We start from the raw sequence: 26,610 nt of genomic DNA, 5'->3' as shown, positions 1-26,610 counted from the left end.
CCAATGTGAGGGCTGCCGGGCGGCGGTTTTGACCAATGAGGGCTGAGAGGCGGAGCGAAGTATAGGGCAGGGTGGAGCCATAGCTAGTTTACTTGATGCCTGATCAAGGGAGGTGGCGTTTTTTATGTGGTCTGTGTTTTCACTATTAACAAACATTTAGGTTTTAACTTTTACGTAGCTAAGACCAAAGCCTCCAGTTCGTTTTTTGCTGCATTCCCCATCCGCGAGCGAGTACCCACGCAGTGGCAGTCGCCCGGATGGAAGCGTAGGGTGGAGCCGAAAGAGACCGACCACTTGGCACAGGCTTAGAAAAGCCGTGACTCCACCTCTCCCCCAACACGTGGTCAGGTCACGGGTGGCTAAGAACGGGCTTTGCGCCAGAGCCTAGCCGGTCCCCGTTTGCCACGTGACCCGGCGTAACTGTGGTAACACGACTGGGGGCGTAGAGCGCAGGCGCTGTCTTCCGTCCCCCGCACGTGACGAGGCACCAGGGGCCATCACGTGAGGCAGGTGGAGAGCAGGCGGGGCGGGGTTCGGCGGCGCCGGGCGAGGACCAAAGTAGGTCGGCAGACTGGACAGGGCTCAACGGGGTCGAACAGCCATGTCCAAATACTGCCGGGCGCCGAACTGCTCCAACACTGCGGGCCGACTGGGCGCTGACAACCGCCCTTTGAGCTTCTACCAGTGAGCGCAAGCGTGGGGCGGGGCTTGTGGGGGCGGGGCATGGGCGGGGTTCGAGGGTAACTGCAGCTATGCCGGGCTCCTGATCCAGCTTGCAGGTGTCTAGAAGCCGGGTTTGCAAAGTGAAGAGGCGGTATTCTCAGCACTAAACACAGCACATGCAAAGGTGCAGATGTGTTAAAGCGCAGGGGTAGACGATTAACTACAGGTAGTGAAAGGGGCGAGCGTGAGAAGTGGGACTGTGGAGGAAGGAGCCTAAAACTGCCTACCCGTTACCCCCGCGAATTTGAGGTATCTCAAAAACAAAACATCCGAAGCTGAGCTCCTGATCTTGTCTCCCTTCCAAACCTTCCACAACCTTTCTTATTTCAGTTAAGAGCTTACTCCATCTTTCCCGTTGTTCAGCCTGGCAACCTTAGAGTCATCCCTACCTCTTTTCTTTCCTTACACTTGAGAAAGTAGAACTTAGCTTGAACTGTTAAAAAAAAAAAATCTGTCTTCCCATTTATTATTCCCTGGCTGGAATAAAATACATGGGAAAATCCTGCTGAAGAGTTAATAGGAAAAATACCTCTATATTTTTCTCAGGGACATACTGCAGATGTAAAGTGAAAAAAAATCCCCTTTGAGTGACTGCTTTTTTACTAGGAAACTTTGTTCTCTAAAATCATAGGCTGTCATAAACTTCGCCATTTGGAATTATATCAGTAAAAATGAACCATCTCACTTAATGCCTGGAGGGTTGTCACTTTGACAACTGAGGTTGCTTCTGTCCAGGTGCAGAGCTTCAGGTAAGACATTTCTAGACACAGTTTTCCACATCTACCTAAACTTTATTGCTTTCAAGGAGACAGGACCCTGGACTCACTTCACAATCCAAACCTAATATCTATCCTTTTACACATAGTTCTGCGGTTAGTTTAAGCGTATCCAAACAGTTTTATTTACATTTCACCTAAAATTCACCCTTCTCCCAAATCCAAATAATAACGCTTTTTCTTTGTTGGGTGAGACTCCTCGTAGTACGGCTGGTGTGCAGTTTCCCTCATTGCCATGGTAAATAAACCTGACTCTGTTGGACTAGAGCTGTGTCTCTGGTGGCCTTAGTCTAAATGGGCCAGGACACATTCCTCAGCAGTCCATCAGCAGATCCTGTTGACACTCCCTTTAAAATATATCCAGAATTGACCACTTCTGACCCTGTTCTCTGCCTGCATTCTGGTTCTGGCCATTACCACCTCCTGACTGTACTATTTTAGTAGCCTCTTCATTGATCAACCCACTCCCACACTTTGATCCCCACACGCAGTCCCAGGGAACCTGTGTATCCCTGTCAGGTCAGAGTCCTCCTCTGTTCAGATCCTCCCCTGGCTCCACCTCACTCTATAAAAGACAAAAAGGTGAGACTGGAGCAGACAGAAATCCCTACAAAGCCCTACAGGCGCTGGATCCCCAATATCTGTATGACCTCATTTCCTTCCTCATGCCCCTTACCACTATGCTCTAGTGTCACTGGCAACTCGATGTTTCCCTAACATGCCAGGAACGTTGTTGCCCCAGGGACTTTACTTGTACTTTTCCCTCTGCCTGGAAAGGTCTTACCTTTATGGTCTCATTCTGTGTAAAATGATGAGCCTCTCCTGCTTTATTTTTCCTTTTAATGCTTATCACTATCTGGCATATCACATATTTGATGTATTCATTTATTGTCTCCCCCACTAGAATGTCAGCTCTATGAAGGCAGATTTTTCTCTGTCGTGTTCTCTGTTATTTCCCCAGCCCTCAAACAGTGCCTAGCACATAGTGGGTGCTCAGTAAATATTTGTCGGATGAATTTCATTAATGCATTTCAGATGCCCCCCCCAAACGAGGAAACCCAGCAATCCATGTCCCTTGAGGGACCCTGGTGCAGAATAGGAGTAATGCAGAGAAGTCTTTAAACCTAAATCAGCATGTCTAGATTTGCTTTTTTAGACATGTCACCCTGGCACTGTTTATTAATTCAGCAATTCTGAGTGTCTCCTGGAGTAAGGAAGCCCCTGCTGGACACAGAGGACCTCACAGATCTTTGTTCCTGTCTGGACAAAGCTCATGGATAGGTGAAGGGTCAAACATTGAAGAATTGAACACCCCGCCTGGGAGTCACTCCTGATCCTTTCTTCAGCACTGCTGCCCCCAGTCTAGTCCATCAACCCATCCTTTGATTTTACCCTCCAAACACATCCCCACCCTGCAACAACCACAACAAAACCCCTAACACCTTGGCATTACGGTTATAAGTGCAAATGGGAAAAACCTAACTAAACTGTTAGGAAATAACAGAAAACCCCTACATTTTCCAGCCTAACAACTTCTTATTACCTCTGCTCTCACAGTGTAGTTCAGGCTGCCATCCTCTGTTAATGAGACATTGAGATGGCTGCTTGCTGGCCTCCCTGCCTATACACTTCTGCATCCCTTACAAGAACAACTTATTTAGAGAGCACTTATTGTATGCCAGGCACGGTTCTGAGTGCTTCACATATAATAACAAGGAGAACAATGACAACCATACAGAGCAGCCAGGTGACTTTATAAAAATCAGTTCATGTCTATGTGGTTTTAAATCCCACCAATGGCTGCCAGGCTGCCCTTCACACAGGCTAACCCATTTCCACCTCAGGGCTCACCCCCGAGTCAGTCTTGCAGAAACCACAAGGTTAAGAGTTTGGTGAGTAGCTGTTTCCAAAGGAGATTCAGGAGAAGGTGTGGATGGGAGGAAGGAACAAGGTGAAACCTGTCGAGGGAAGTGGCTGCCAGGGAATAACATAAGAGCCTGCCAGGCAGCCAAAGGAAACACTCATTAGTTCTGTTTGCAGCCATTGCAGAACATAGGAGAGTCATCTCTAATGGGAAGCATATGAGTTAGGAATTGCATTTGGGTGGCAGCAAGAAAGTCGTGAAATATTATTATTATTATTTTTTAAAGATTTTATTTATTTATTTGACAGGGACAGCCAGCAGAGAGGGAACACAAGCAGGGGGAGTGGGAGAGGAAGAAGCACGCTCCTAGCGGAGGAGCCTGATGTGGGGCTCGATCCCAGAACGCTGAGATCACGCCCTGAGCCGAAGGCAGACGCTTAATGACTGCGCCACCCAGGCGCCCCAAAAGTCGTGAAACATTATTGGCTTAAAAACTATTATGGAGGTTATAGGATACAGCATGGTTAAGTTATGCTGCAATAACAGACACAAAATCTGCTACTACAACAAAGGTTTATTTCTCATTCATTGTATGTCCTTTGCAGACCATTTGTGGACCTGCTCTACAATATCCCAACCTGGGACTCAGGCTGAAGGAGCCTCCCCTACATGGAATATTGCTGGTCTTATAGGAGGGGGAAAAGACAAAGTAGGAAGAATCACCCAATGACTCCTCATAAATTCTATATTTAGAAGTGTCCTATGTCACTTTCAGTCCTTTGGCCAAAGGACTATGGCAAGCCTCAGGTCAGTGCAGTAGAGATATGTAATCTTCATCTGGGGAAGGGCAACAAATATTTTGAACAATAATAGAATGCACCAAGGGTTTATTTTTCTCTCAAATAAAACAAATACAGAGGTTGACAGACCAGCACTGGTGTGGCAGGTCCACAATCATTAGGGTTGAGGTTCCTATCTTTGTGTGCTGTCATCCTTAGCACGCAGCTTCCATGCAAGATGGCTGCCAAGTGCCCCAGCATCATGGCCTACCATTCCTGGTAAGAAGAAAAGAGAACGAAGGAAGAACAAAAGGGGCTCCAATTGTAACCTCAGTTAGCCCCCTTTATAAAGCCTTCCCAGAAACCCCACCCAATAGTGAGTTCTTCATCATTGGTCACCCCCAACTACAAAGGAGACTGGGAAATGTAGTAATTTAGCTGGGCATTTAACCACCCTAAAGACATTTTGAATTGATTGTTAGTAAGGAAGAAAATAACTTTTTTTTTTTTTTGAAAAGAGGGACTTCTAGCAGTGTATGCCACTACATGATCTAGAAAGATGACCGACGAGACTACACTATTTTATAGAAAAGGCAGACACTGGCTGTCCACTTAAAGTAGACTTTTTTTTTTTAATTTTAATTTTTTTTAAGATTTTATTTATTTATTTGACAGAGAGAGCAAGAGAGCACAGACAAGGGGAGCAGCAGAAGGAGCAGAGAGCCCGATGCGGGGCTCAGTTCCAGGACCCTGGGATCATGACCTGAGCTGAAGGCAGACACTTAACTGACTGAGGCACCCAGGTGCCCCTAAAGTAGATTTTTAGAGATTCCGTTATAAAAGTGTTGCCATCCAGAGGAACAAAGGAAAATAAGAAAAAGACTAAGTAAGGAAGAGAGTTTTCATGATACTTTCCTCCTTTGCCCCTTGAGCTGCCCTGATCCATTTGAGAACCCCTTCGCATTTAAGGTACCATCTCAGATTTCTCACACAACACTTAAGCATTCACTGGCCAGAGCTTAGTTACGTGGCCCCACCTACACAAAGGAACCTGGGAAGCATAGTCTTTTAGCACGGCACATGATGACCTCAACTAAAGTTGGAGTTTTATTAGTAAGGAAGAAGAAAAGGAGGTGTGAGTAGTCACTTGTCAGTCTCTGCCAAGGAGAAGGGAGTGGGGAATGCTGCTGCAAGAGATTTCTTGTGTGTGTCCAGGCAGAATGGGGTTGATGGGAGGATTTGGATCCCAAACAGAGGCGAAAGGGACCACAGCAGCCAGAGTTCCTGGCTGGGTGCCCTGGGGTTCTGCTCTTTGGGTTCCACAGCTCAGATTCTGAGTCAGCCCCTCTGTCCTCTTTCACCAGCTGCACCCCCACCCCCACCTGCCCTGTCTGTCGGCCTTTTGGCTGAGAAGTCTTGCTCCCATGCCCATCTCTGTTCATGCTGCCCACCTCCTTTCTTATGTGTCCTTTCCAGTTTCTTTATGCAAATACTAGCAAATCTGAATATGTGTTCTAATTTCTCCCTTTATTACTGTATTAGTTTCCTGTGGATACTGAAACAAACTTGATGGCTTAAAACACCAGAAATTATCCTCTCACAGTTCTGGCGACCAGAAGTGCAAGTCAGTTTTACTGGGTCAGAATCAAGGTGTTGGCATGGTTACACTCTCAGCGAGACTGGCTGTAGGAGAGAATCCGATTCTTGCCCCTTCTGATTTCTGGTGGCCACGTCACTCCAGTCTCTGCCTTTGTGATCACATCACCTTCTCCTCTTTCATCTGTCATAGCATCCGTCGACCCCCTTCTTACAAGGATCCTTGCAATCGCATGTAGGGCCCAAATGAACGATCTAGGGTGACTTCCTCATCTCAGGATCCTTAACTTAATCACATCTTTTGTCGTGCAATGTAGTATTCACAGGTTCCAGGGATAGAACATGGATATCTTTTGGGGGCCACTACTGAGCCTGCCACAATTACTAACAGCTAATATACTCTGTTTGGAACTTTGCTTTTTTCATGTAATGTATATGCCTGACAGTAGCATGTCAGTTCATAGATTGCCTCCACGTTGTTTTAGGGCTGTGTGGTATTCCTTTGTGTGCATGTGCCTGAGTTTGTTACTTTGTCTCCTATAGATGGTGGTGTCCCCCACTCTCTAACACCCCTTACTCTGCCCTCTTAACAAAGAGAGAGCGGGCTTTGGAGCCTTCAGCAGATGAAGGTATCCAGTGGTTTTTCTGGTCAACTTCTGTTCAGGAAATTGATACTGGTTTTCCATTTTCAGTTGTGGTGTAAAATTTCTCTTTGAGGTATCTTTGTTCCATACTTAAAGTTGGTCAATTTTAAGAAAAATATTAAGTAAATGTGACAGATATGGAAGGTATTACGCAGGTGGAATGTGGATGACTGACTATATTCTCTAATGCTGCATAACAAACTATCTCAAAATGTAAGTGCTTAAAATAAACATTTAATGTGTCACAGGTTCTGACAGCCGCCACAGGACAGACTGGCCAGAACTCAATTATGTGGCCACCCCTGGCTACAGATGAAGCTGGAATAAGATCTTCATTTTGGACAGTCTTGAGTCTCAGATAATCCCCACCCACTCCCACAGAGAAAGCTTTTATTTCATTTTTTTACACTTTAATTTTTAATTTGTTTTTTAATTGTAAAATACATATAAAATCTACCATCTTAACCATTTTTGAATATATAGCTGAGTAATATTAAGGATATTCACACTATTGTGCAACCAATCTTCAGATCTTTGTCATCTTGAAAAACTGAAACTCTATACCTGTTGAACAACAGATCCCAGTTTCCTACTCCCCCCAGCCCCTGGAAACCACTGTTCTATTTCTTTTTCTATGAATTTGACTACTCTAGATACCTCATATATTTTGTGTGTGTGATTGGCTTATTTCACTTACCATAATGTCCTCAAGGTTCACCATATTATATAGCATGTGTCAGAAATTCCTTTTTAAGACTAAATAATATTCCGTTGTGTGCATATACCACATTTTCTTTATCCATTCATCCATTGATGAATATTGGGTTTCTTCTAGCTTTTGGCTATTGTGAGTAATGCTGTTATGAACATGAGTGTGCAAATATCTCTTCAAGACCCCCCTTAACGATTCTTTTAGGTATATACCTAGAAGTAGAATTGCTGGATCATATGGTCCTTTTTTTTTACATTTTTTTGAGGAGGTGCCATGCTGTTTTCCGTAGTGGCTGCACCATGTTACATTTCCCACCAGCAGTGCACAGGGTTTCCGTTTCTGCACATCCTTACCACACTTGTTTTGTTTTAATTTTTATTTATTTTTTTTAAAGATTTATTTATTTATTTTAGAGAGAAAGAGCATGCGTGCACATACACATATGCTAGTACCGAGAGGGGCAAAGGGAGAGGGAGAGAGAAACTTTCAGCAGACTCCTTGCTGAGTTCAGAGCTTGACATGCGGCTTGATTTCAAGACCCTGAGATCATGACCTGAGCAGAGACCAAGAGTTGGACGCTTAACTGACTGTGCCACCTAGGGCCCCCTCAATTTTTAAATTTATTTTTAAAAATACTTTTATTTATTTGAGAGAGAGAGTGTGTGAGATCATAACCTGAGCTGAAGATGCTTAACCAACTGAGCCATCCAGGTACCCATTTTGTTTTTTTATAGTAGCCATTCTAATGGTTATGAGGTGATATTTCCCTAATGATTAGTGATATTGAGCATCTTTTCATATGCTGTTGGCTATCTGTATATCTTCTTTGGAGAAATATCTGTTCAAGTCCTTTGCCCATTTTTAATGGGATTAATTTTTGTTGTTGAGTTGTTTAAAAAACCTTTTAACAGTTGTTTTCAAGCATACACAAAAAATAGTTACATGAATGGATTCTCATGCATCTGTCACTCAGATTCACCAGTTGTCAACATTTTGCTAATGTTTTGCTAACCTTTAATGCATGATTTTAAAGTAAATCCCAGGGGCGCCTGGGTGGCACAGCGGTTAAGCATCTGCCTTCGGCTCAGGGCGTGATCCTGGCGTTGTGGGATCGAGCCCCACATCAGGCTCCTCCGCTATGAGCCTGCTTCTTCCTCTCCCACTCCCCCTGCTTGTGTTCCCTCTCTCGCTGGCTGTCTCTATCTCTGTCAAATAAATAAATAAAATCTTTTAAAAAAATAAATAAATAAATAAATAAAGTAAATCCCAGATATTAGTGCTTTTACCCATAAATCTTTCAGGATGTTTTTCCAGCAGATGACTATTTTAGAAGCATAAACCAATACAATTATCATACCTCGCAAAATTAATTTCTTACAACTATCCAATACCCAGTTCATGTTCAATTTTCCCCAACTGTGTTAAAATGTCTTTTTATGGAATGATTTGTTGCAGATGAGGTCCACAGCCTGCAACTGGATGTTCCTTAAATCTCTTTTAATCTATCACCCCACCCCACCCCCACCCTCATGAATGTAGACACTTTCCAGATTTGTCCAGTTTCATAAACTATTCTCTCAGGCTCATGTGGAGGAACAGATTGTGTGGGGGGTGGGGCACTCGGCTACGGGTGGCAAGATCAGGAAGGAGGCTGCTGCAAAAATCCAGCCAGGAGAGGATGGAGGCTGGCTGGAAGGGGCAGCAGAGGTGGGAGAGGTGGGCTGATGTTGGGTGTTTAAAAGGTGGAGCTGGGGCGCCTGGGTAGCGCAGTCGTTAAGCGTCTGCCTTCGGCTCAGGGCGTGTTCCCGGCGTTCCGGGATCGAGTCCCACATCAGGCTCCTCGGCTAGGAGCCTGCTTCTTCCTCTCCCACTCTCCCTGCTTGTGTTCCCTCTCTCGCTGGCTGTCTCTCTGTCACATAAATAAATAAAAAATAAATAAATAAATAAATAAATAAATAAATAAATAAATAAAAGGTGGAGCTGAAGAATGGGATGTGGGTTGGTGGTAGGGAGAGACTGGGTAGGAGGCAGGTCAGCTTCTGGCCTAGGGAGACAGGTTGGGAGCCTAGGGACCTCTGGGTGTGCATGTCCTCAGAGGGCTGGGACTGCACCTGATACTGCTGACCCTGTAACCCCACGGTCCTGGCAGGTTCCCACTGAAGGATGGCCCCCGGCTGCGGGCCTGGCTGCAGCACATGGGCCATGAGGACTGGGTACCCAGCTGCCACCAGCACCTATGCAGTGAGCACTTCACACCTTCCTGCTTCCAGTGGCGCTGGGGTGTGCGCTACCTGCGGCCTGATGCAGTGCCATCCATTTTCTCCCCAACACCACCTGCTCAGGTGAGCAAAAGGAAGTCCCACTGCTGGTGTCTGACCCCCAGTGTTCTCCACCTGGAAATAATCCATGGAGTCAGATCCCCAGCCTTCCTCTCCTGAGGGAAATCCCTCCTGCAGTCTGATCCTCAGCCCTCCCCTCCTGAAGGAAGTTCCTCCTTGATGTCTGGCCTTATCTGAGGGCAGTACCCCTTGGAGTCTGGCCCTGATGCCCCCTATCCCATGCCTTGTCTTCCAGAGGCTGCAGAGTTCCCGAAGCACTGAGAAGCCAGCTGTGCCTCCCTCCCCACCAGAGGCCACGCCCCTATCCCCAGGTGCAGCTGTCTCCGCCCCCGGCCCCAGGCACTTTGTGGTACTGGGGTCAGCATCTGGAGGCTCTGAGGCCGCAACCGCTGTGTTCCTGAGCCCCCTGCCCCCTCCTTCTGCTCCTGCTGGACCACAGCCTGGAGTCCGGGCCCAACACCCCTTGCCCAGGCTGGGCGCTGTCCTGGGAGCGCTGCAGAGGCGGGTGCAGAGACTGCAGTGGCGCCATGAGCAGCACCAGGTGCAGCTGCAGGCTCTAGAACAGCTGGCGCAGCAGCTGTGCAGGGACGGCCTGCCAGCTAGGCCCACCAGGGCCTGCTGTGCCTGGTGAGTGTGGCCACCTGTCCCCCATAGTGTATGTATTTCGTTTAAACTAGAGTCCAGTATTTAAGTCAGAATGTTTCACTCATGTTTCCAAGTTTCTGGCTTTTCTTGAAAAAGTCAGTATGGCAACGCCTACCAACTATTGGTCATAGCAGGATAATGGCTGCTCTATTTATTAATAATATTTAAGGAGCCCTTACTCTCTGCCAGACAGCGTTAATAACTTACTGAAAACTCACTATGACCTTGATGCTACAGTAACTTGCCCAAAGTCAGGCAGCCAGGAAGTTGCAGAACCAGGATTCAAACCAGGTGTCTGAGGATACAAGGATACATCACAGGATGCCGGTGCTCTCCTCTTGGAGAGCTCCCAGGCTGGCTCCCGATAGAGCTTGAATTTGCAGCTTATCTAGTTGAGTCTCCGTGGCCCCATCTAAAGGTCCTTTGCTCCTATATTTTACTACTGAGTACTGGAGGAGGGTATCCTCTCTTGAAAAATCAGTTTGACCAGGCCTTTACCCTGCTTAAAAACCCAGGGCCAAGTTTGAGGTCCCAGGCCTCTCAGCCCTCGCTGGACAAGAGAAGTGGGAAGAGGTTGCAGAAAGGAGCTCCCCCAGGGTGCCTGGGTGGCTCAGTGGGTTAAGCATCTGCCTTTGGCTCAGGTCATGATCCCAGAGTCCAGCGATCGAGCCCCTCATCTGGCTCCCTGCTCAGCAGGGAACCTGCTTCTCCTGCCCCTCACCCCATTTGTGTTCTCTGTCTCTGTCTCTCTCTCTCTCTCTCAAATAAATAAATCTTAAAATTAAAAAAAGAGGGTCTTTAAAAAAAAGGAGCCGCCCAAAGTAGCCCTGTAGCTAAGGTGTCTCAGCCTGACAGCCAGTGGGTTGGACATGGCACACAGATATGATTTTTTCTGGCCTCAACAACAGTGTTTTAAAATAATTTTTGGTCTTCCTGAAGGCTCAGCAGATGTAGCGGCACTAGGTTTGTATTCACAGCTAGTAGCAATCAGCTGGAACCACAGTGTGCTGCTCCTGGAGGCTCTGTGTTTGAGACTATGACCTGACTATGCTGGGGCACAAGGGGGACATACAGAAGAGCAGGGACAGAGCTCTGACTCAGACCCGGGACTCTTTATGAAGCCTGCCAGGGCCCCGGGCTGACAGTGTCTCTCTCTGCCTCCGCTGTCCCCATTCAATCCCTGTTTTTCCGTGTCATTCTCTCTTCCCACGTTCATCTTTATGTTTCTCCTGCCCCATCTCTCTGCCCTCCTGTCTCCCCATTTCCCCAAGTCTCTCTTCACCGGCATCTTTCTGTGTTCCTCATATCACTGTCCCTTTCTGTCTTCCCCTGTGTTTGGCCTATCTCCATATCTGTCTCTCCATGTCCCCCACATTTTCCTCTATTTCCCCGTACTTCTTTATTCCCCCTACGAATGTCTCTCTGGCCTCACATCTCTTCCCCTGTCCACCCCACAAATCTCTCTGCCCACATCTCTCTGTGTTCCGTGACATCCCCCTCCTACCTTGGCCTCCCTATTCCTCACCATTTTCCCCCCTCCTCTCTAACCCCCCTCTCCTTCCCTCCCCTCTTTCCCCTATGTTCTCCATCTCTCTCACTTCTTTGTCTGGGACTGCGTAGCTCCCTGGACCTGAGGAATCCTATCATCTGTGGAGGGCCTGAGATAGCTGTGGTCATTGCCCAGAGTCCTGCACCTCCTACATTGGATGCCAAGCAGGAGCTCCTGCACACTAAGACTCCCAGTGCATAAGTACCAGGACAGATAATGTTATGGGACAGATGACAGAAAACAGAGGAAGAGAGACTCCTCATGCATGGGCCTGCCTAGCCCCACCACCCATGCCTGGGCCATTGCAGCACCTCCCTCAGGGGCCTGACTCCAAGCACCCCCTTCTATGGAGCCCTTGAACCTTGGGGCTGACCTGGGCCCAAGCCCCAACGATCCTTATTCCCCTTGGTGCCAGGTCCCTGGTGCCAGCTTGAACCTTTGCAGTCAGTAATAACAGTCTCAGAGCAGAACAAGGATTTTACCTGGTTCTGAAGAGCGCCCTGTACCCTTTGCCAAGTCTCTTGCCGAGCTGGGTATACAGCAGTGAACACAGCCAATAAAATCCTGCCCTCACGGTGCTCCTATTCTGCTCGAGTGGAAGACAAACTAGTAAACTAATAAACAAGATCATTTCAGATTGTGATAAGCACTAGTAAAGACTAAATGAAAATGTAATGGGCTGGGGTGGCGGATGGGGGGATGAAGAGGACTCTCTATGGAGACAACGTTTGAGCAGACACCTGGATGAGAGGAGCTGGCGGGGAACACATATCGGCTGGATGCTCCAAGGAGAACAGCCGCTGCAAATGCCCAGCATACAGGGTATCAGCTGGGGGAGGGCAGTGTTGCTATGGCAAAAACTGAAGCAAGAAAGGGAGTGTGTTGGGGGGGTGCAATTTTAGAGCAGAGAAGGTCTCACTGAAAAGGCACCAATAAGTGAAACCCTAAACGAGGGGAGAGAGGGAACTGAGTATCTGGGGGAGGAGCATTCTGGGCAGAGGAACAGCCAGTGCAAAGGTCCTGCACTGAGGAGGAGCAAGGAAGCCAGTGTAGTGTAGTGGATGTGGGGGAGAGTGAGAGGAGAGGCTGGAAAGATGACGGGGGAACGTTCACCTAGGGCCTTGTGGGCTGCGGTTGAGAACATTGTTTTTTTATCTAGAATGAGGTGCAGCAAGCAGATGTTTCTGAGTCGAGGAGGGCCCTGATGTGGGATGTGTTGGGTCCCTGCGGCTGCATTATAGGGAGCAAGTTGTGGGGTAAGGGAGGAGGAGGGAGAAGAGGCAACAGGCTGCTGTCATAGTCCAGGTGGGAGAGGATGAAGGAAGGACCAGGATGAGGGCATGGGTGAGGGGGTGAGGGATGAAATTCCGGGAATATTTTGAAGATGGAACTACCAGCCCTGACCGTTAGGGGGCTGAAGGGTGGAAGGCAAAGTCACCCAGTCCTCTTTGGGCTGGGGTTGTGGGCAGTGCAGGCCACAGCCAGGCGGGTGTGACAACCAAACCAGGATGATGGAGCCAGGAAGGCCTGGCCCCTGGGCTGACTCCAGATCCTCTTGGGGTATATACAGGTTCGGAGAGGGTTGGAGGGGTTCATTGGCAGCTCTGTCCCCTAGACACTGCTACAGCCATGTAGCATGGTGATTAAAAGCCCAGACTCTCCAGCCAGGCTGGAGATGTTTAAAGTCTTACCTCCATCACCTATTTGCTGTGTGCCCTTGGGCAAGTGGCTTAACCTCTCTGAGCGTGGTAAGTGCTGTGTGAGCACTCCGTGATGATAACCAAGATGACTGATGACCGAAGAGGATGAAAGGAGTCTACAAAATCATCCCTCTGAGACACCCCTTATATGCGGCGAGCATGAAGAAGGGGTTAGGTCTGAGACCTGAGAGAGAGAAAACACTCATAACCACCACCACACGGAGACCCCTGCCCTAACTGGCCTGGTTTGCTGGCCTGCGAGCAGGCTCTATCCCAGGGGTATGAACGAAAAAGAAATGTGCCCGCTTTCCCCTCCCTCTCCTTTTGCCCTTGTCTCTGCTTCATCTCTTTCTGTTGCGATGTCTCACATCCTTTTTCGTGGCCATCTCTTCTTTCTCTCTCCATCCTCGGTGTCTATCCCCTTCCCGACGGTGCCTCAAGTCTTTCATCAAAGCGAGGAGCCTCCCGGTATCTCCGCCCCCGCGCCTGGTTGGGGGTAAAATTGCGCATGCGCCGCCAGCGCCCCGCCCTCTCCACCCCCATCCCCTGTCGGCGTCTGGGCCTCGTCCCCTTCTGTCTCCCTCTCCTCCCGCATCACTTCACCCGACACTGACACCCCATTACTCCGGTCTCCCCAGTCTCAGCTTTGGTCTCCAGACCCATCCGCCCGAGGTAAGATGGGTAGAGGGGAGGCCCGCGGAGAAGGGGAGGGGCGAAGCATCCTGCATCCCGAGATAAACAAACCCGGGGAGGGGGCGGCCTAGACTGAGGGGTCTGACGCGGGAGGAGAAGAATGGGGGGCTGGACCTAGGGGAAGTGCTAGGCGTCGGGCCCACATACCAGGGTCCTCTGAGGGGTAATGGTCGTCGCTATGATTGCCCAAAATCCAGAGCTGGGGGCGTGGGAGCCAGGGGCCTTGGAGCTTCTGGGAGCTTCTGGGGGCTCAGACCCTGGATCCTGTGGGGCGCTCTCTCTAAGTGACCGCTGTCTCCAGGATTTGTCTGAAAGCCGCCCCCAACTCTGCATCCGCCCCCCGGAGGGCCACTGAAGACCATGACTAAGACAGATCCCGCTCCGATGGCCCCTCCACTCCGGGGGGAGGAAGAAGAAGAGGAGGAGGATGAGCTGGTCCCCGAGGCCCCCAGCCCCACCCAGGAGCGCCGGCAGAAGCCTGTTGTGCACCCCTCGGCACCTGCCCCCCTCCCCAAGGACTATGGTAACCACCCTCCCCACCCTGCAATTTGGTCTGCAGCCTTGGGTGGCCAGGGAGGTTGGGCTGAGCTCTGCCGGTGATTCGGGGGGCTTTGAAAGTGGTCCGGGGGAGTCTTGGCCCTTGGAGTCCCCCTTCATTAATTTATTCATTCACCCGTTGGAGAACGGAATTGGAATAATCCTAATCTTTGATTCATGACACATCATTCATTTAGTCATTCAACAAACATTTACTGAAAGCCTGTCATGGACGTGGCTGTGTGCTAGGAGCTTGGGGCAAAGCATGGAGCCACACAGACCCAGTCTTTGCCCTGAGAGAACTTACAGGCCTCCATGACAACCTACACAGATAACGATGTAATATAATATAAATATATAATTACCAGACATGATGAGAATTGCGTTTGCCAATAGGATGCTGCAGGAGCTTTTTAAGACATGGTTTCCATGAGGAGGTAACATTTGAGGAAGACGCAAGGATGAGTTGGGATTTAATAAGGGAAAGGGCCAGGGGAAGGGAGTACCCAGAGAGATAACTGCAGGAGTAAAGGCTCCAGGGTAGGAAGTTATGGAGTGGAGAGTGTGACCTCTTGGAGAAGCTGAAAGTGTCTATTCATTCACCAAGCATATTTATCCATTGCTACTACTCTGTGACAGGCCTTAGTCTGGGTGATAGAGATTTATGGTGAGTGATCCAGGCATGATCCCTGTTCCCAGGAGGGAGCAAATAATAGTTAAATCAGAGAAGTTCAGATGGAGTGAATGCTATGGAAGAAATAAAAGATGGACATATAATACGGGGGCCCAGGAGCAGCACCCTGAGACGGAGTGGTCAGGGTGGGTCTTTCTGATGAGGCTTCAGGCTGAAGCCCAGAGCATGAGGAGGCGTCAGCCATAGGAGAGCTGGAGAAAGATAGTGCCGGGCTGTGAGCAGCAAGTCCAAAAGCCCTGAGGCAGGAACGGAAAACCATCCTGGAGCCGGAGTTAGGGAGTGATGGGAGTTGATGTGAGGGTTTGGCAATGACTAGATCTAGGAGGGCTTTAGGGGCTACTGTGAGGACTTTGAATAAGTGTGATGAAGGGAGAGCAGTTGGTGGGGAGATATTTAAAAGCAGAGGAGTGGTGGATTTATATTTTTGATTTATATTTTTAAAAGTGCCCCCTGGCTACTGGATACAGAGGGTGGAGGGGGCTTTTAGAAGATGTTGGCTGGGAATCCCCAGCAGGTGTAAGTTCAGAAAGGAGACACCAGGTTCAAAGAGTAGGCATTGCTAGGTTAGGGCAGGAGGGATGGCATCTGTGACCATGTCACCTGCTAGAGGTGGGTCAGAGAGGCTACAAGTTGAGCTCAGTCTGATAGAAAAATAAGAATGTTATCTGGGTGTCCAGTGCAAGGAATCTACGCCAGGAAACTGGAGAATCTCGTTTGGAAATGTGGCTAGATGTGGCTGAGGCCTGTGGCCTGGTGGGAAGTCAGAGGGTGTAGGCTGCTCCCTGTGCCCCACCCCTGCCTCCCTCAGAATCTTGCTTGTAGAACAAGGAGGGTTTGGTCACAGAAGATGAAGGAACCTGGAAACGTGGTGAGGAGAGAGAGAGGGCTAAGGTGGACTTAGTGAAGAACTTATGTATTTGTGTATTAAATGTACGCAATTAATTCAGCACACATTGATTGAGCACCTACTGCATGCCAGCTGCGATGCTGGGGAGAAGGGAGTGAGCAGACACCACGGAAACATAGTGAGGGAGACATAGTGAGGGAGACACGTGAGAGAGGAAAAGAGGGAAAAAGAGAAACAAAGGAAAAGAGGGAGGGAAAAAGGGAAGGAAGAAGGAGTAAACAAGTTAATGTTAAGTAGTGGAATGCACTGTGATTAAAGAAAGAAGAAAGGGCCCAAGCTGGAGAAGGGCACAGGTGCTGATTTACACAGGGTGGTCTGGGGAGGCCTCCCTGAAGAGGTGACATTTGAGGAAAGCCTGCAAAGCCTTGAGAAGGCTTGGGGGCGAACACCGTCCCTGGCAAGCAAAACAGCAAGCGCAAAGCCACTGAGACAGGAATTTGCTGGGCATGTTGGGAGGACAGAAGGAGCCAGTGTGGCTGGGTAGGATGAGTGAGGGGGAGAGGGTAGAGAACAGTCGAGGCCAGTTTGTCTGGGGCTTGTGGGCTGCGGGGAGGACAGTCGTCGGTACTTCGAGTGTGGGGGGGGAGCCAGGGCCGGGTTCTGAGCCAACGAGGGTGTGACGAGACTGAGGTTTAGGAAGGAGCATGCGGGCTGATTCTTGGAGGTGCTGTGGCACTTTCCCGGGCTGCGTGGCATCCGGGTGTTCATTTACTCATTCATACAGTATGCGCCAAGCTCCTGCATGTGCCAGGCCCTGTGCTGAGTGTTGACAATACTACAGGGAGCACCAGCCATCAGAGCCTGGTTGGGGGAGATGCAAATTCCTCCAGGCCCCTGCCCTGGCTGGCCTCAGGTTGGATCCTGCCCATGGGTACATTTTAATGTGTACTCCACACTATTTGAAAAATTGAGATTTTTCTTACAAACCAGGTTTTCTGGGTTTTTTTGTTTGTTTGTTTTTTAAATTTGAGATTTAGCCAAATTGTGCCCATACTGTGCCAGGGCAGCAGCATGCTAGAGCAGTAGCAGCTCCCCTCACCCCCACCCCAACCTGGGGGGAGGGGGGTGGCATGCAGACTCAAGGTACTGCACTCCTTCCACACTGTTGTTTCAAGGAATGGAATTTGCTGCTCAGTAGGATTGCTGGATCTTCCAACTTTTCAAGACACACTGAGGCAACCACAGTTTGATGTGAAACCTCCTGATTTTAAAGCCTCATGCTGGCCACACAGGAAATGTCTGTGGCCCATGCACCATATGGTTTGAGGCCCTGCGTTAGAGGATCTTAAAGGCAAAGGCCTAGAGCTGCCCTGCCTGAGGATGGAAAGAGGGAGTCAGCTTGCCTGGGGTGACTTTGGACCTCTTACTACCCTAGCCTTCACATTCTTCGATCCCAATGACCCGGCGTGCCAGGAGATTCTCTTTGACCCCCAGACCACCATCCCCGAACTGTTCGCCATTGTGCGCCAGTGGGTGCCCCAAGTCCAACACAAGATTGATGTCATTGGCAACGAGGTAAGATGCTTGGGAAGCCAGGGAAGGAAAGGATAGGGTCCCTCACATGTTTGGGTAAACCTCCCTGGTCCCTTGGTTCTCCCAGATTCTGCGTCGAGGCTGCCACGTGAACGATCGTGATGGGCTGACTGACATGACACTGCTCCACTATGCGTGCAAGGCTGGGGCCCATGGAGTTGGTAAGGTCCAAACCTCTAAAGCATGAGCCCCAACACCTAGGCCCCCAGACTGGACAGCCTCAAAACCACTAAGAACCCTGGCCCTCAGACCCCCACCCTGAATCCACAGCCTAAGATGCCAAAGCACAGTCCCTGAGGCCCGGGGCCTCAAGGGATGCAAGTTGACCTGGGCTGTTCCACAGGGGACCCTGCTGCGGCTGTGCGCCTTTCGCAGCAGCTGCTGGCCTTGGGCGCTGATGTAACACTGCGCAGCCGCTGGACCAACATGAACGCGCTTCACTACGCTGCCTACTTCGACGTGCCCGACCTGGTGCGGGTGCTGCTGAAGGGCGCACGGCCAAGAGGTGAGCAGGAGGGTCCGGGCTGGGAGGGGATGGGACCCAGGCTAAGAAGGAGGCTGGAGGCGGGAGGAGGGTGCCCCAGATGTGTGTTTGGGGAAGAGGGTGGGTGAAGGGCGAGGGGACCGGGATCCAAGGAGATAGTGGTAGGCTGGAGGCAAGAGGTGCGGGAGATAGGGCCCAGACCTCTGTGACCCATCCCCAGGGCTGGGCAGGACCTGGTCAGGAGGGGCGGGGCCTAGAAGGGAGGGAGGGAGGGAGGGGCGAAGCTCTGCATGTGAGGCTGTGGGAGGCCCTGGGGCCTGCGGGTTAGGAGGTGGACTTGGGGAGGCTGTAAGGTGGTGTTGGGGGGCCGGGTGGGGTACTGAGCCCACTCACCTGGAACCCTCCTCTCGTCCACAACCCAGTGGTGAACTCCACGTGCAGTGACTTCAACCACGGTTCAGCCCTGCACATCGCTGCCTCCAACCTGTGCCTGGGTGCTGCTAAATGTTTGCTGGAGCATGGTGCCAACCCGGCGCTGCGGGTACTGCACCCCTAGCCCAGCCCCCAATATTTTCCTTCTCCTTCCTTCCCCACCCTTTCCCGGCCAGCAGAGCTTCGGGAAGCTCATTACAAAAATCATTTGTACATTCAAATGAAGTGATAGCTGGTGTTTACTTAGGGTTCATGATGTGTCAGGTGAACTCTATTATGATCCCTATTTTACAATGGGGAAACTGAGGCAGAGAGAGTAAGTGATTTTTCCAAGGTTACCCAGGAAGGAATATCTTCTTTCAATGCTGGCCAACCCTGTGGCTGTATGTAGACAATATTTCAAGATCATGAAAAGAGTTGAGACTCTCAGTGAATGAGAAGATTGGGTCCCCCCATAAGCCTGCAGCATGAACTTTGACCTCCAACCCATCCATTTCCAGGTCCTATTCATAACACCAATTATTCTGCATTATTCCAGGCCCAGATATCTTAGGGGACGTGGCCTGTGTTCCTGAAGCCCTGCGTCTCCTCATTCCCTTTTGGCCCAGTTGGACCCCTGACCCAGTACCACAGGAGACCATTTTCAGTTCTCATCCCTCATGTGGTCTCATTCCAGGCTTGGGATCTCCCGAGGCATGGCCTCCGTAAGAGCATGACCTAGAGACTGAAGTGTGACCTTCATTCCCTTGGCTCCACCAAGAGTTCCACCCTTAATTACTTGAAATCCCCCGCCTGAAGTTGAGGGTGGTCTTCCCGGGGGACATGGTCTATACCTCAGTGCCTCACCCCTTCTTATGCCCATGTTGGCCTAGGGTATAACCTAGGTCTACCTTTGCTTTACCTGGACTAGGGGTCTCTGGGAACACGGGCTCAGTGGAGGTACAGCCTGTGCCACTGCATCCTCACTTCCTTTCTTCCCATTGGCTCCCAGAACCGGAAGGGACAGGTGCCAGCGGAGGTGGTCCCAGACCCCATGGATATGTCCCTGGACAAGGCAGAGGCAGCACTGGTGGCCAAGGAACTGCGAACCCTGCTGGAGGAGGCTGTGCCACTCTCCTGCGCCCTCCCCAAGGTCACGCTACCCAACTATGACAACGTCCCGGGCAATCTCATGCTCAGTGCCCTGGGCCTGCGCCTGGGAGACCGTGTGCTGCTGGATGGCCAGAAGGTCAGAGACTGGGGAAAGGTGGGGAGGGCAGGACTCAGCCCTCATGCCTCAGAACTGGGTCCTTGGACAGAGTGTAGACCCTCTCCTTTGGCCACCCACCCTCCTAATCATTCCCACAGTTGTTCTGTGAGTGCTTCCTTTGTGCCCCACCCTGGGCTGAGCTCTCAGTCCAGCGAGGGAAGACAGATCTATCACCTGACAGTGATGGCCCAGAACAGTCGTGGCTGTCATGAGGAAGCACAGCAGAGTGATCAGTGCAGCTCTGCACCTGTGAGTTCCCTTGGGCCTCGTGGGCCCCAGTCAGGGCCCACCTCTGCTCCCAGAATGGTCAGTACTTTGGGAAAAAAACAGGTCAGAACAATCAGGGGTGTGTTGAAATGGATGCACTCCCTTGAAGATAAGGTGGGATAAGCCAGGAGAAGAAAAGGAGAAGGGGGGTCCCACGTAGGGGGAGCAAGTATAAATGCCCAGAGGGCAGAGAGAATCTTTATTTATCCAGGTATCCCAGCTTTGATTTATTTCTCTGGGGTCCCTCAGTCTCCATGCTGGACCCAGCCCATCCTTGGGAATAAAGAGCTGTGTGAGCCCAGACCCACTCTCAAGGAGCTTTTTCTGATGAAGGAGACATGGCCAATAAAGTAAATGCTTGGTTAAGATAATGTCTGGTAGCAACAAGGGCTTTGAAAACCATTAAATGCTTGGATTTAGGAGTGCCTGGCTGGCTCAGTCAGAACATGTGACAGTTGATCTCAAGGTTATGAATTTGAGTTGGATGTTGAGATTACTTTAAAAAAATTTTTTTAGCTTAAAAAAAAATTTGGATTTAGTAAATTGCCCCTGGCTGAGGGCAAATGCAATTTTAGGCAGGGTGCTCCAAAGGCTTCTGCAAGGAGCTGATGTCTGAGTTGAGCTGCGAGGGGAAGGAGCTCACCTACAACAACATGGAGACAGAGGAAACAGCAGGTACAGAGGCCAAGAGGAGTGAAGGGGTAGCATGTCCAGAAGGTGAAGTGGAAAGGCCAGCAGGTGCTGGATCACACCCAACCTGCAGGCCACTGGAAGGAATTTGAATTTCATTGCTTGTTCAGCGAGAAACCGTAAAAGTCACATTGTTTCCCGATCAAGGGTTTTACACGCATCAGCCCCATCTGTAGCACCTTCTATACCTGAGCTAATCAAATCCATGTGACAATTCTGAAAGCAAAATGCGTTGATTCTCTCCATTTTACAACCCAGAAGACTGTAAGAGGCTCAGAGAGGTGAAATGTTTTGTTTGAAGATAAGAACAATAATAACAATCTGCCCCTTAGAGAAACAGCATAGCACAGCGGTTACGAGCTCAGGCAAATCTCAGCTTTGCTGCTTTTCAGCTATGGGGCCTGGGGGCATGATTCCACCTCTCTGGGTATCGGTTTCTTCATCTCTAAAATGGAGCTAATAACAGTACCCACCTCAGGTAGTTGCATGAGGCTTAACTTAATTAAAATCCGGAAAGCCCTTAGAATAGGGCTTGGTGCATCCCAAGCGCTCTCTGTGTACCAGGTACTATTCTGATCCCCACACCTATCCTCCACAGCAGGCACTATTAATTCACCCGTTTTAGAGACAAGGAACTGGGGCTTAGAGAGTGAAGCAGCCTTACACGATGATCATAGCCATACCCACTGAGGGCTCACGGCAACTAAATGAAATTACATATATTGCAAATGTTTCCACCAGGCAGCCAGCCTATGAAGTGCTTAGCCATCCCCATTTTACAGGTGAAACTGAGGCCTAGGAGGGCATTTGACCAAAGTTGCAAGATAATAATAGTTAACACTCATTGATCCCTCACTCAGCACTAGGCCCTATTCTGAGGCTATAACAGCCCTGTCCAATAGACCTTCCCATCTGTGAGGATGGAAATATTCTGTCTGTATTGCCTAAGAAACTAGCTGTAAGCCACATGTAGCTATTGAGCACTTAAAATGTGGTGAGTACAATCAGGGAAATTAGATTTCAATTTAATTTCAGTTCCTAATGGCTGTTTACTGCATTGAACAGGGCAGCTCTACAACCATCCTATAAGGTAGGTGTGATTTCTGTTCCCATATCATAGATGAGGACACAGAGGCACAGTGACGTTAAGTCATGTAGCCAGTAAATGGTGATGTCCAAACAGATTTGAGCTTGGGGCTCCCTCATCCACTCTCCATGCTGCCTGTGTGCCAGTGATCTATCATGGCGTCTCAAGGACCATCCCCCCCCCCCAACCATATCCTCCCTTGTTTCCTCAGACGGGCACACTTCGGTTCTGCGGGACCACAGAGTTCGCCAGTGGCCAGTGGGTGGGCGTGGAGCTGGATGAACCTGAGGGCAAGAACGATGGCAGTGTTGGGGGTGTCCGGTACTTCATCTGCCCTCCCAAGCAGGGTCAGTCCCACCTGGGGCTCAAAAGGGGTGGTGGTGGGATCCACTCAATAGTTCCAATGCTGCTGACTGGTGATGGGGGTGGGGAGATGATGGCCGGGCAGAGGGCAGAGGCTTGGACCACTCCCAGCGCAGGCTGTGTCCCCCCAGGTCTCTTTGCATCTGTGTCCAAGATCTCCAAGGTGGTGGATGCACCCCCCTCGTCCGTCACCTCCACACCTCGGACTCCTCGGATGGACTTTTCCCGTGTCACTGGCAAAGGCCGCAGGGAACACAAAGGTCAGTGGGGGAGCCTTCTGGGTGAGGAGGGTGAGGAGAGCCAATTTGAGGACATTCTGTGTGTAGCCCAGCTTCGGTGACTCAGTTTCTCCTCAGGCCTAAACGCCTGTGTTAGAGGATAATCTCTGAGTTCTTCACTTCTATGACTCCGTTTCTCTTTTGATGTAGTACTGGCCTCCCACCCAGTTCTTTAAAGGATCTGTGGGTTCTCTGCCTTCTGTGATTTAGTTTCCCCTCAGGTCAAGGGTTTTCGCTCAGTTTTAGGGAAGAATCTATGGGGTTTCTGGCTTTAGTGACTTGATTTATCTTTATACCCAACTCCTTCCTTCATTTTAAAAGGATAATTTCTGGGCTCCTGACTTATGTGACTCCATTTTTCCTTTGGCCCAAATAACCTCAGCTTTGAGAAAGGATATTGGGGTTTTCCAGGTTCTTGGTTCAGTTTCCCCTCAGGTCTAACCCCCCACCCCCCAGTTTTCTGGCAGTTGAGATTGTTTCCTTTCAAGCCCAAAGCCCTCCTGGTTCTGGGGAAGGCTCTAGAGTTCCTGATTGGAGCCAGGACAGAGTTTCTACCTTGGGTCTTTCTGGGTGGCCTGGGGTCCCCAGGGCTGGCATCTGGGGGCCCCAGTCCCTCCCCCTATGCCCTTTATTCCAGGCAAGAAGAAGCCCCCATCATCCCCATCTCTGGGCAGCCTGCAGCAGCGGGAGGGAGCCAAGGCTGAAGTTGGAGACCAAGTCCTTGTCGCGGGCCAGAAGCAAGGGATTGTGCGCTTCTTTGGGAAGACAGACTTTGCCCCCGGTGAGGACAGTGATCAGTGGTGGGGGGCGGGGGGGGGGCAGGCAAGACCTTGAGGCATCCTGACACCCCGCTGCTGCAGGTTACTGGTATGGCATTGAGCTAGACCAGCCCACTGGCAAGCATGATGGCTCTGTCTTTGGTGTCCGGTACTTCACCTGCCCCCCACGGCATGGAGTCTTTGCGCCAGCATCTCGAATTCAGAGGTGAGCCCAAATGCCAACGCCAACCCAGGGCACCTCCCAGAACCCTGATTCCCCACCCCTCTCTTCCTCTCGGACCAGCAGGACAGTGTGGATACCCACCTCCACACCCTAGCTCTTTCTGCGTAGGCCCTGTGGGCTCAGCTATCCTGGCCTCTTGTGACTGTGATTCCTCCCACTCTTCTTATGTCTCCCCAGGATTGGTGGATCCACTGACCCCCCTGGGGACAATGTCGGAGCCAAAAAAGTGCATCAAGTGACAAGTGAGTTGGGGCTGTGGTGTAGGAGGTAGAGGAGGGGTGAGGGCTTGGAGATAGAAGGAAGTGTCATGGGTTCTCAGGTATATGCTGGTGACAGAATCTCCAGTACTTAACAGGGGACACAGGGTCCAGGAAAATGATGAGACAGGATCCCGAATAGGATAAGTGCTGTGGGGGAGGGTATGGGGATGTTAACGACAAGGCTCTGGGCAGGCACTGGGGACATGGGTAGGTATGGGGGATATAGGGAATATTACTGACAAGAGATCTGGATAGGTATTGGAATGTGGGGTCCAGGTGGGTATTGGGGATGTGGATGAGTATCAATGACAAGGATTCTGGTTGGGTATTGAGAGTTTATCATCCCCTCACCTGAGACCTTGCCCTCCCCTTCAGTGACACAACCCAAACGCACTTTCACGACAGTCCGGACCCCAAAGGACATCGCATCAGAGAACTCCATCTCCAGGTGGGTAGCCAACCCTTTGGCCCACCTCCTATGGGATGTTCAGGGAGAGGTTGCACAAAAGGCCACTGGACACAGGGATCTGGACTTCTGGCTAGAGCTGGAAATAGAGGTTAGGAAAACTTGTGACTAGTAGCTTACCCAGAAAGAGTTTTTAGGGAGTATTCCCACACTGAATTCTGGTGGCTTCCACTCTTAAGGAGCAGGTGGAGGAGGCAGAACACCTTCTACTTCACAGGAGCCTGAGAAGGCACAGCCAGACAGGTAGAGACAGAATCCAGAAAGGCCAAATCCCAAGCACTTGGGGAAGAGCAGGGGTGGGGTCTTGGGGGGTGATGAATCCCGATGTTCCCGTATCCTGCATCGAGCTGTGACAGACGTGATTCTCCTTTCCAGGTTGCTCTTCTGCTGCTGGTTTCCCTGGATGCTGAGGGCGGAGATGCAGTCTTAGAGGCCTGGATACCTGAGAGTCAAAGAGTCCCCTCTAGCATCTCCTGACACAAGGAGTCCCCGAGTCACCCTGAGATAGAGATTCCCAGTAACACATCCAGAATAGAGACCCCATTAGCCAGCCCTCGATCACTGAGGCCCCATTATTAACATGATAACCCCCAAATACAGACCCCATGGTACCCAGAAAGAGATTCCCTGAGTGTAGCACCTTCAGGCTAGTCCCTGTCCCCAACCCCTCAGAGCAGACCCCCCAATAACATATTTCCACATCACCTCAAATGATGGTGACCTCTACATAATGCTCCAGAGTAGAACATTCCTGAGTCATTTGTCACTGGGTCAGAACCCTCCCCCATTAACAAAGACCCCACCCCCTCCCATCAATTCGCCTTGAAATAAACACAGGTCATACCTCCAGAGCAACAGAGTAACAGAACTACATTTAACATCAGTCCCCTCAAGATGTTGTGACCCCCATGGTCACCCCAAAAGCTTACACTGCAATCAGAGACACCCTACATTAACAAATACCTGCTCTTACCCCTCAAGAAGAGACCCACATTAACCAGCCCACTCTCACCCCAATTTACAGACACCAAAACAGTCCTGGAAGTGCTAATTACAGGACCCCTAAGTCTTCCTACCCTCTGCACCCTCAAGAAACCCCCAGTGCCTTGTATGAAGCCCAACCCACACGGCCCACAGCCCCTGTGCTGGCCAGGCTCCCAGAAAATTCTCTATTTTTTAAGTAATGACTTCCCCCTTTGGGGGACCCCAAAATTTGGAGGCCCCATTCTGGGACTCTGGGGATCCCAAACCCCAGAGTACATGTCCCAAATTCCCCTATGCCCCCAAGTCCTACAGCCCCTAGAGGACCCCAAGGCCCTAACTCCCAGGATCCTCAAACCATGGAATCCCCAAATCCCCAGGGAATCCCAAATTTAAAAATTCAATCCCAAGCCCCCAGGAAACCCCAATCATGGAGGTCCTTGTGCCTGGGATGGAGGAGACTGCAGTCAGGATATGCATCCCGGGCTCCCAGGGCACCTCAAGCCCTATTGGTAGGCACCAGGAGACCCCAAACAGGAATTCTTATCCCTGGAAACCAGAGCACTTAAATGCCCTGAGTCGATGGATCTCAAGACACCCAAATGCAAAGAGCCCCAGCCCCCAGGGAACCTCCAATCCTAAAGCCTCCATCTCCAATACATGAAGGGCCCCAAGGCCTTGAGGGGATCCCAAATCCTGGAACCCCTATTTCAGTCTACGTTCTGGTTACAGGTCCAAAACACCAACTCTGTCACTGGCCCCAAAGGACTTCACAGCACCCGGGCCAGACCAACAGCCTGAGGGAGAACCTAAAGGCCCAGGGGGTCTAGGGTGGACCTGGGGCCCTGACCACCAAGGACAGCTCACGACTGCCCCTTCACTGCATGTCCCCGAACTCAGCATGACCCCTATCTCCTTCAATAAAGATGTTTCTATGGCTTGTCTGCGTCAGGTCAATATCTGGGGAGTTGTGGGCCTGCCTCTGGACCCTTGCGGGGGGGAGGACGAGAGAGGAAGCCCTTCCTTCAGTCCAGCCTCCCCGCGGAATGGGCACAGATCGTTCTAACAATCTTTTCTTCCTGCGGCTTCCCTTCCCTTCTGGCCCCTTCCAAGGATACTCCTCCCGTCTGGGCCCGCTTCGCAGTGAGAACCGGTTGGGTTCTGGAGCCTGATTGGTCGGTGCCAGATGAAGACCCGTCTCCGGAGGATCCCCAGTGGCTCACGGGCCAGGAGGTGCAGCCTATCACTGAATGAGGGTGAAGGGGCGGGGCAATATTGGGTGAGAGCGCCGATTGGGTGGAAGGCGGACCCTTAGGACCTTTGAGAGTTCTCGTTGGTCTGAGGAAAACTGCGTCAGGAA

At 50.5% G+C, this 26,610-nt stretch overlaps 2 protein-coding genes across 3 annotated transcripts; both read left to right on the top strand.

Annotated features, from left to right (window-relative positions):
• The first annotated feature begins 481 nt into the window (after positions 1 to 481).
• Positions 482 to 12,270, top strand: THAP8 (THAP domain containing 8). Of its 2 annotated transcripts, none has more exons than XM_026484504.4 (3): positions 482 to 684; positions 9,244 to 9,436; positions 9,669 to 12,270. In XM_026484504.4, exons 1-3 carry the CDS (start codon positions 602 to 604, stop codon positions 10,062 to 10,064), a joined length of 672 nt encoding a protein of 223 aa, XP_026340289.2. In that variant the 5' UTR covers positions 482 to 601; the 3' UTR covers positions 10,065 to 12,270. The 2 variants fall into 2 exon arrangements, with proteins under 2 accessions (XP_026340289.2, XP_057170687.1); XM_057314704.1 differs by lacking the exon at positions 482 to 684 and adding an exon at positions 3,711 to 4,170.
• Positions 12,271 to 13,845: 1,575 nt separating this feature from the next.
• Positions 13,846 to 26,190, top strand: CLIP3 (CAP-Gly domain containing linker protein 3). Its single transcript, XM_026484399.4, has 14 exons — positions 13,846 to 13,999; positions 14,322 to 14,543; positions 17,534 to 17,673; positions 17,759 to 17,852; positions 18,035 to 18,196; positions 18,598 to 18,716; positions 19,599 to 19,835; positions 22,112 to 22,247; positions 22,395 to 22,523; positions 23,179 to 23,322; positions 23,402 to 23,525; positions 23,721 to 23,785; positions 24,179 to 24,251; positions 24,645 to 26,190. Exons 2-14 carry the CDS (start codon positions 14,381 to 14,383, stop codon positions 24,697 to 24,699), a joined length of 1,641 nt encoding a protein of 546 aa, XP_026340184.1. The 5' UTR covers positions 13,846 to 13,999; positions 14,322 to 14,380; the 3' UTR covers positions 24,700 to 26,190.
• The last annotated feature ends 420 nt before the right edge of the window (positions 26,191 to 26,610 follow it).

The sequence above is a fragment of the Ursus arctos genome, unplaced genomic scaffold, assembly GCF_023065955.2.
Source record: "Ursus arctos isolate Adak ecotype North America unplaced genomic scaffold, UrsArc2.0 scaffold_19, whole genome shotgun sequence".
Classification (NCBI taxonomy): Eukaryota; Metazoa; Chordata; class Mammalia; order Carnivora; family Ursidae; genus Ursus; species Ursus arctos.
This window is presented reverse-complemented; position numbering and strand designations above follow the sequence as displayed.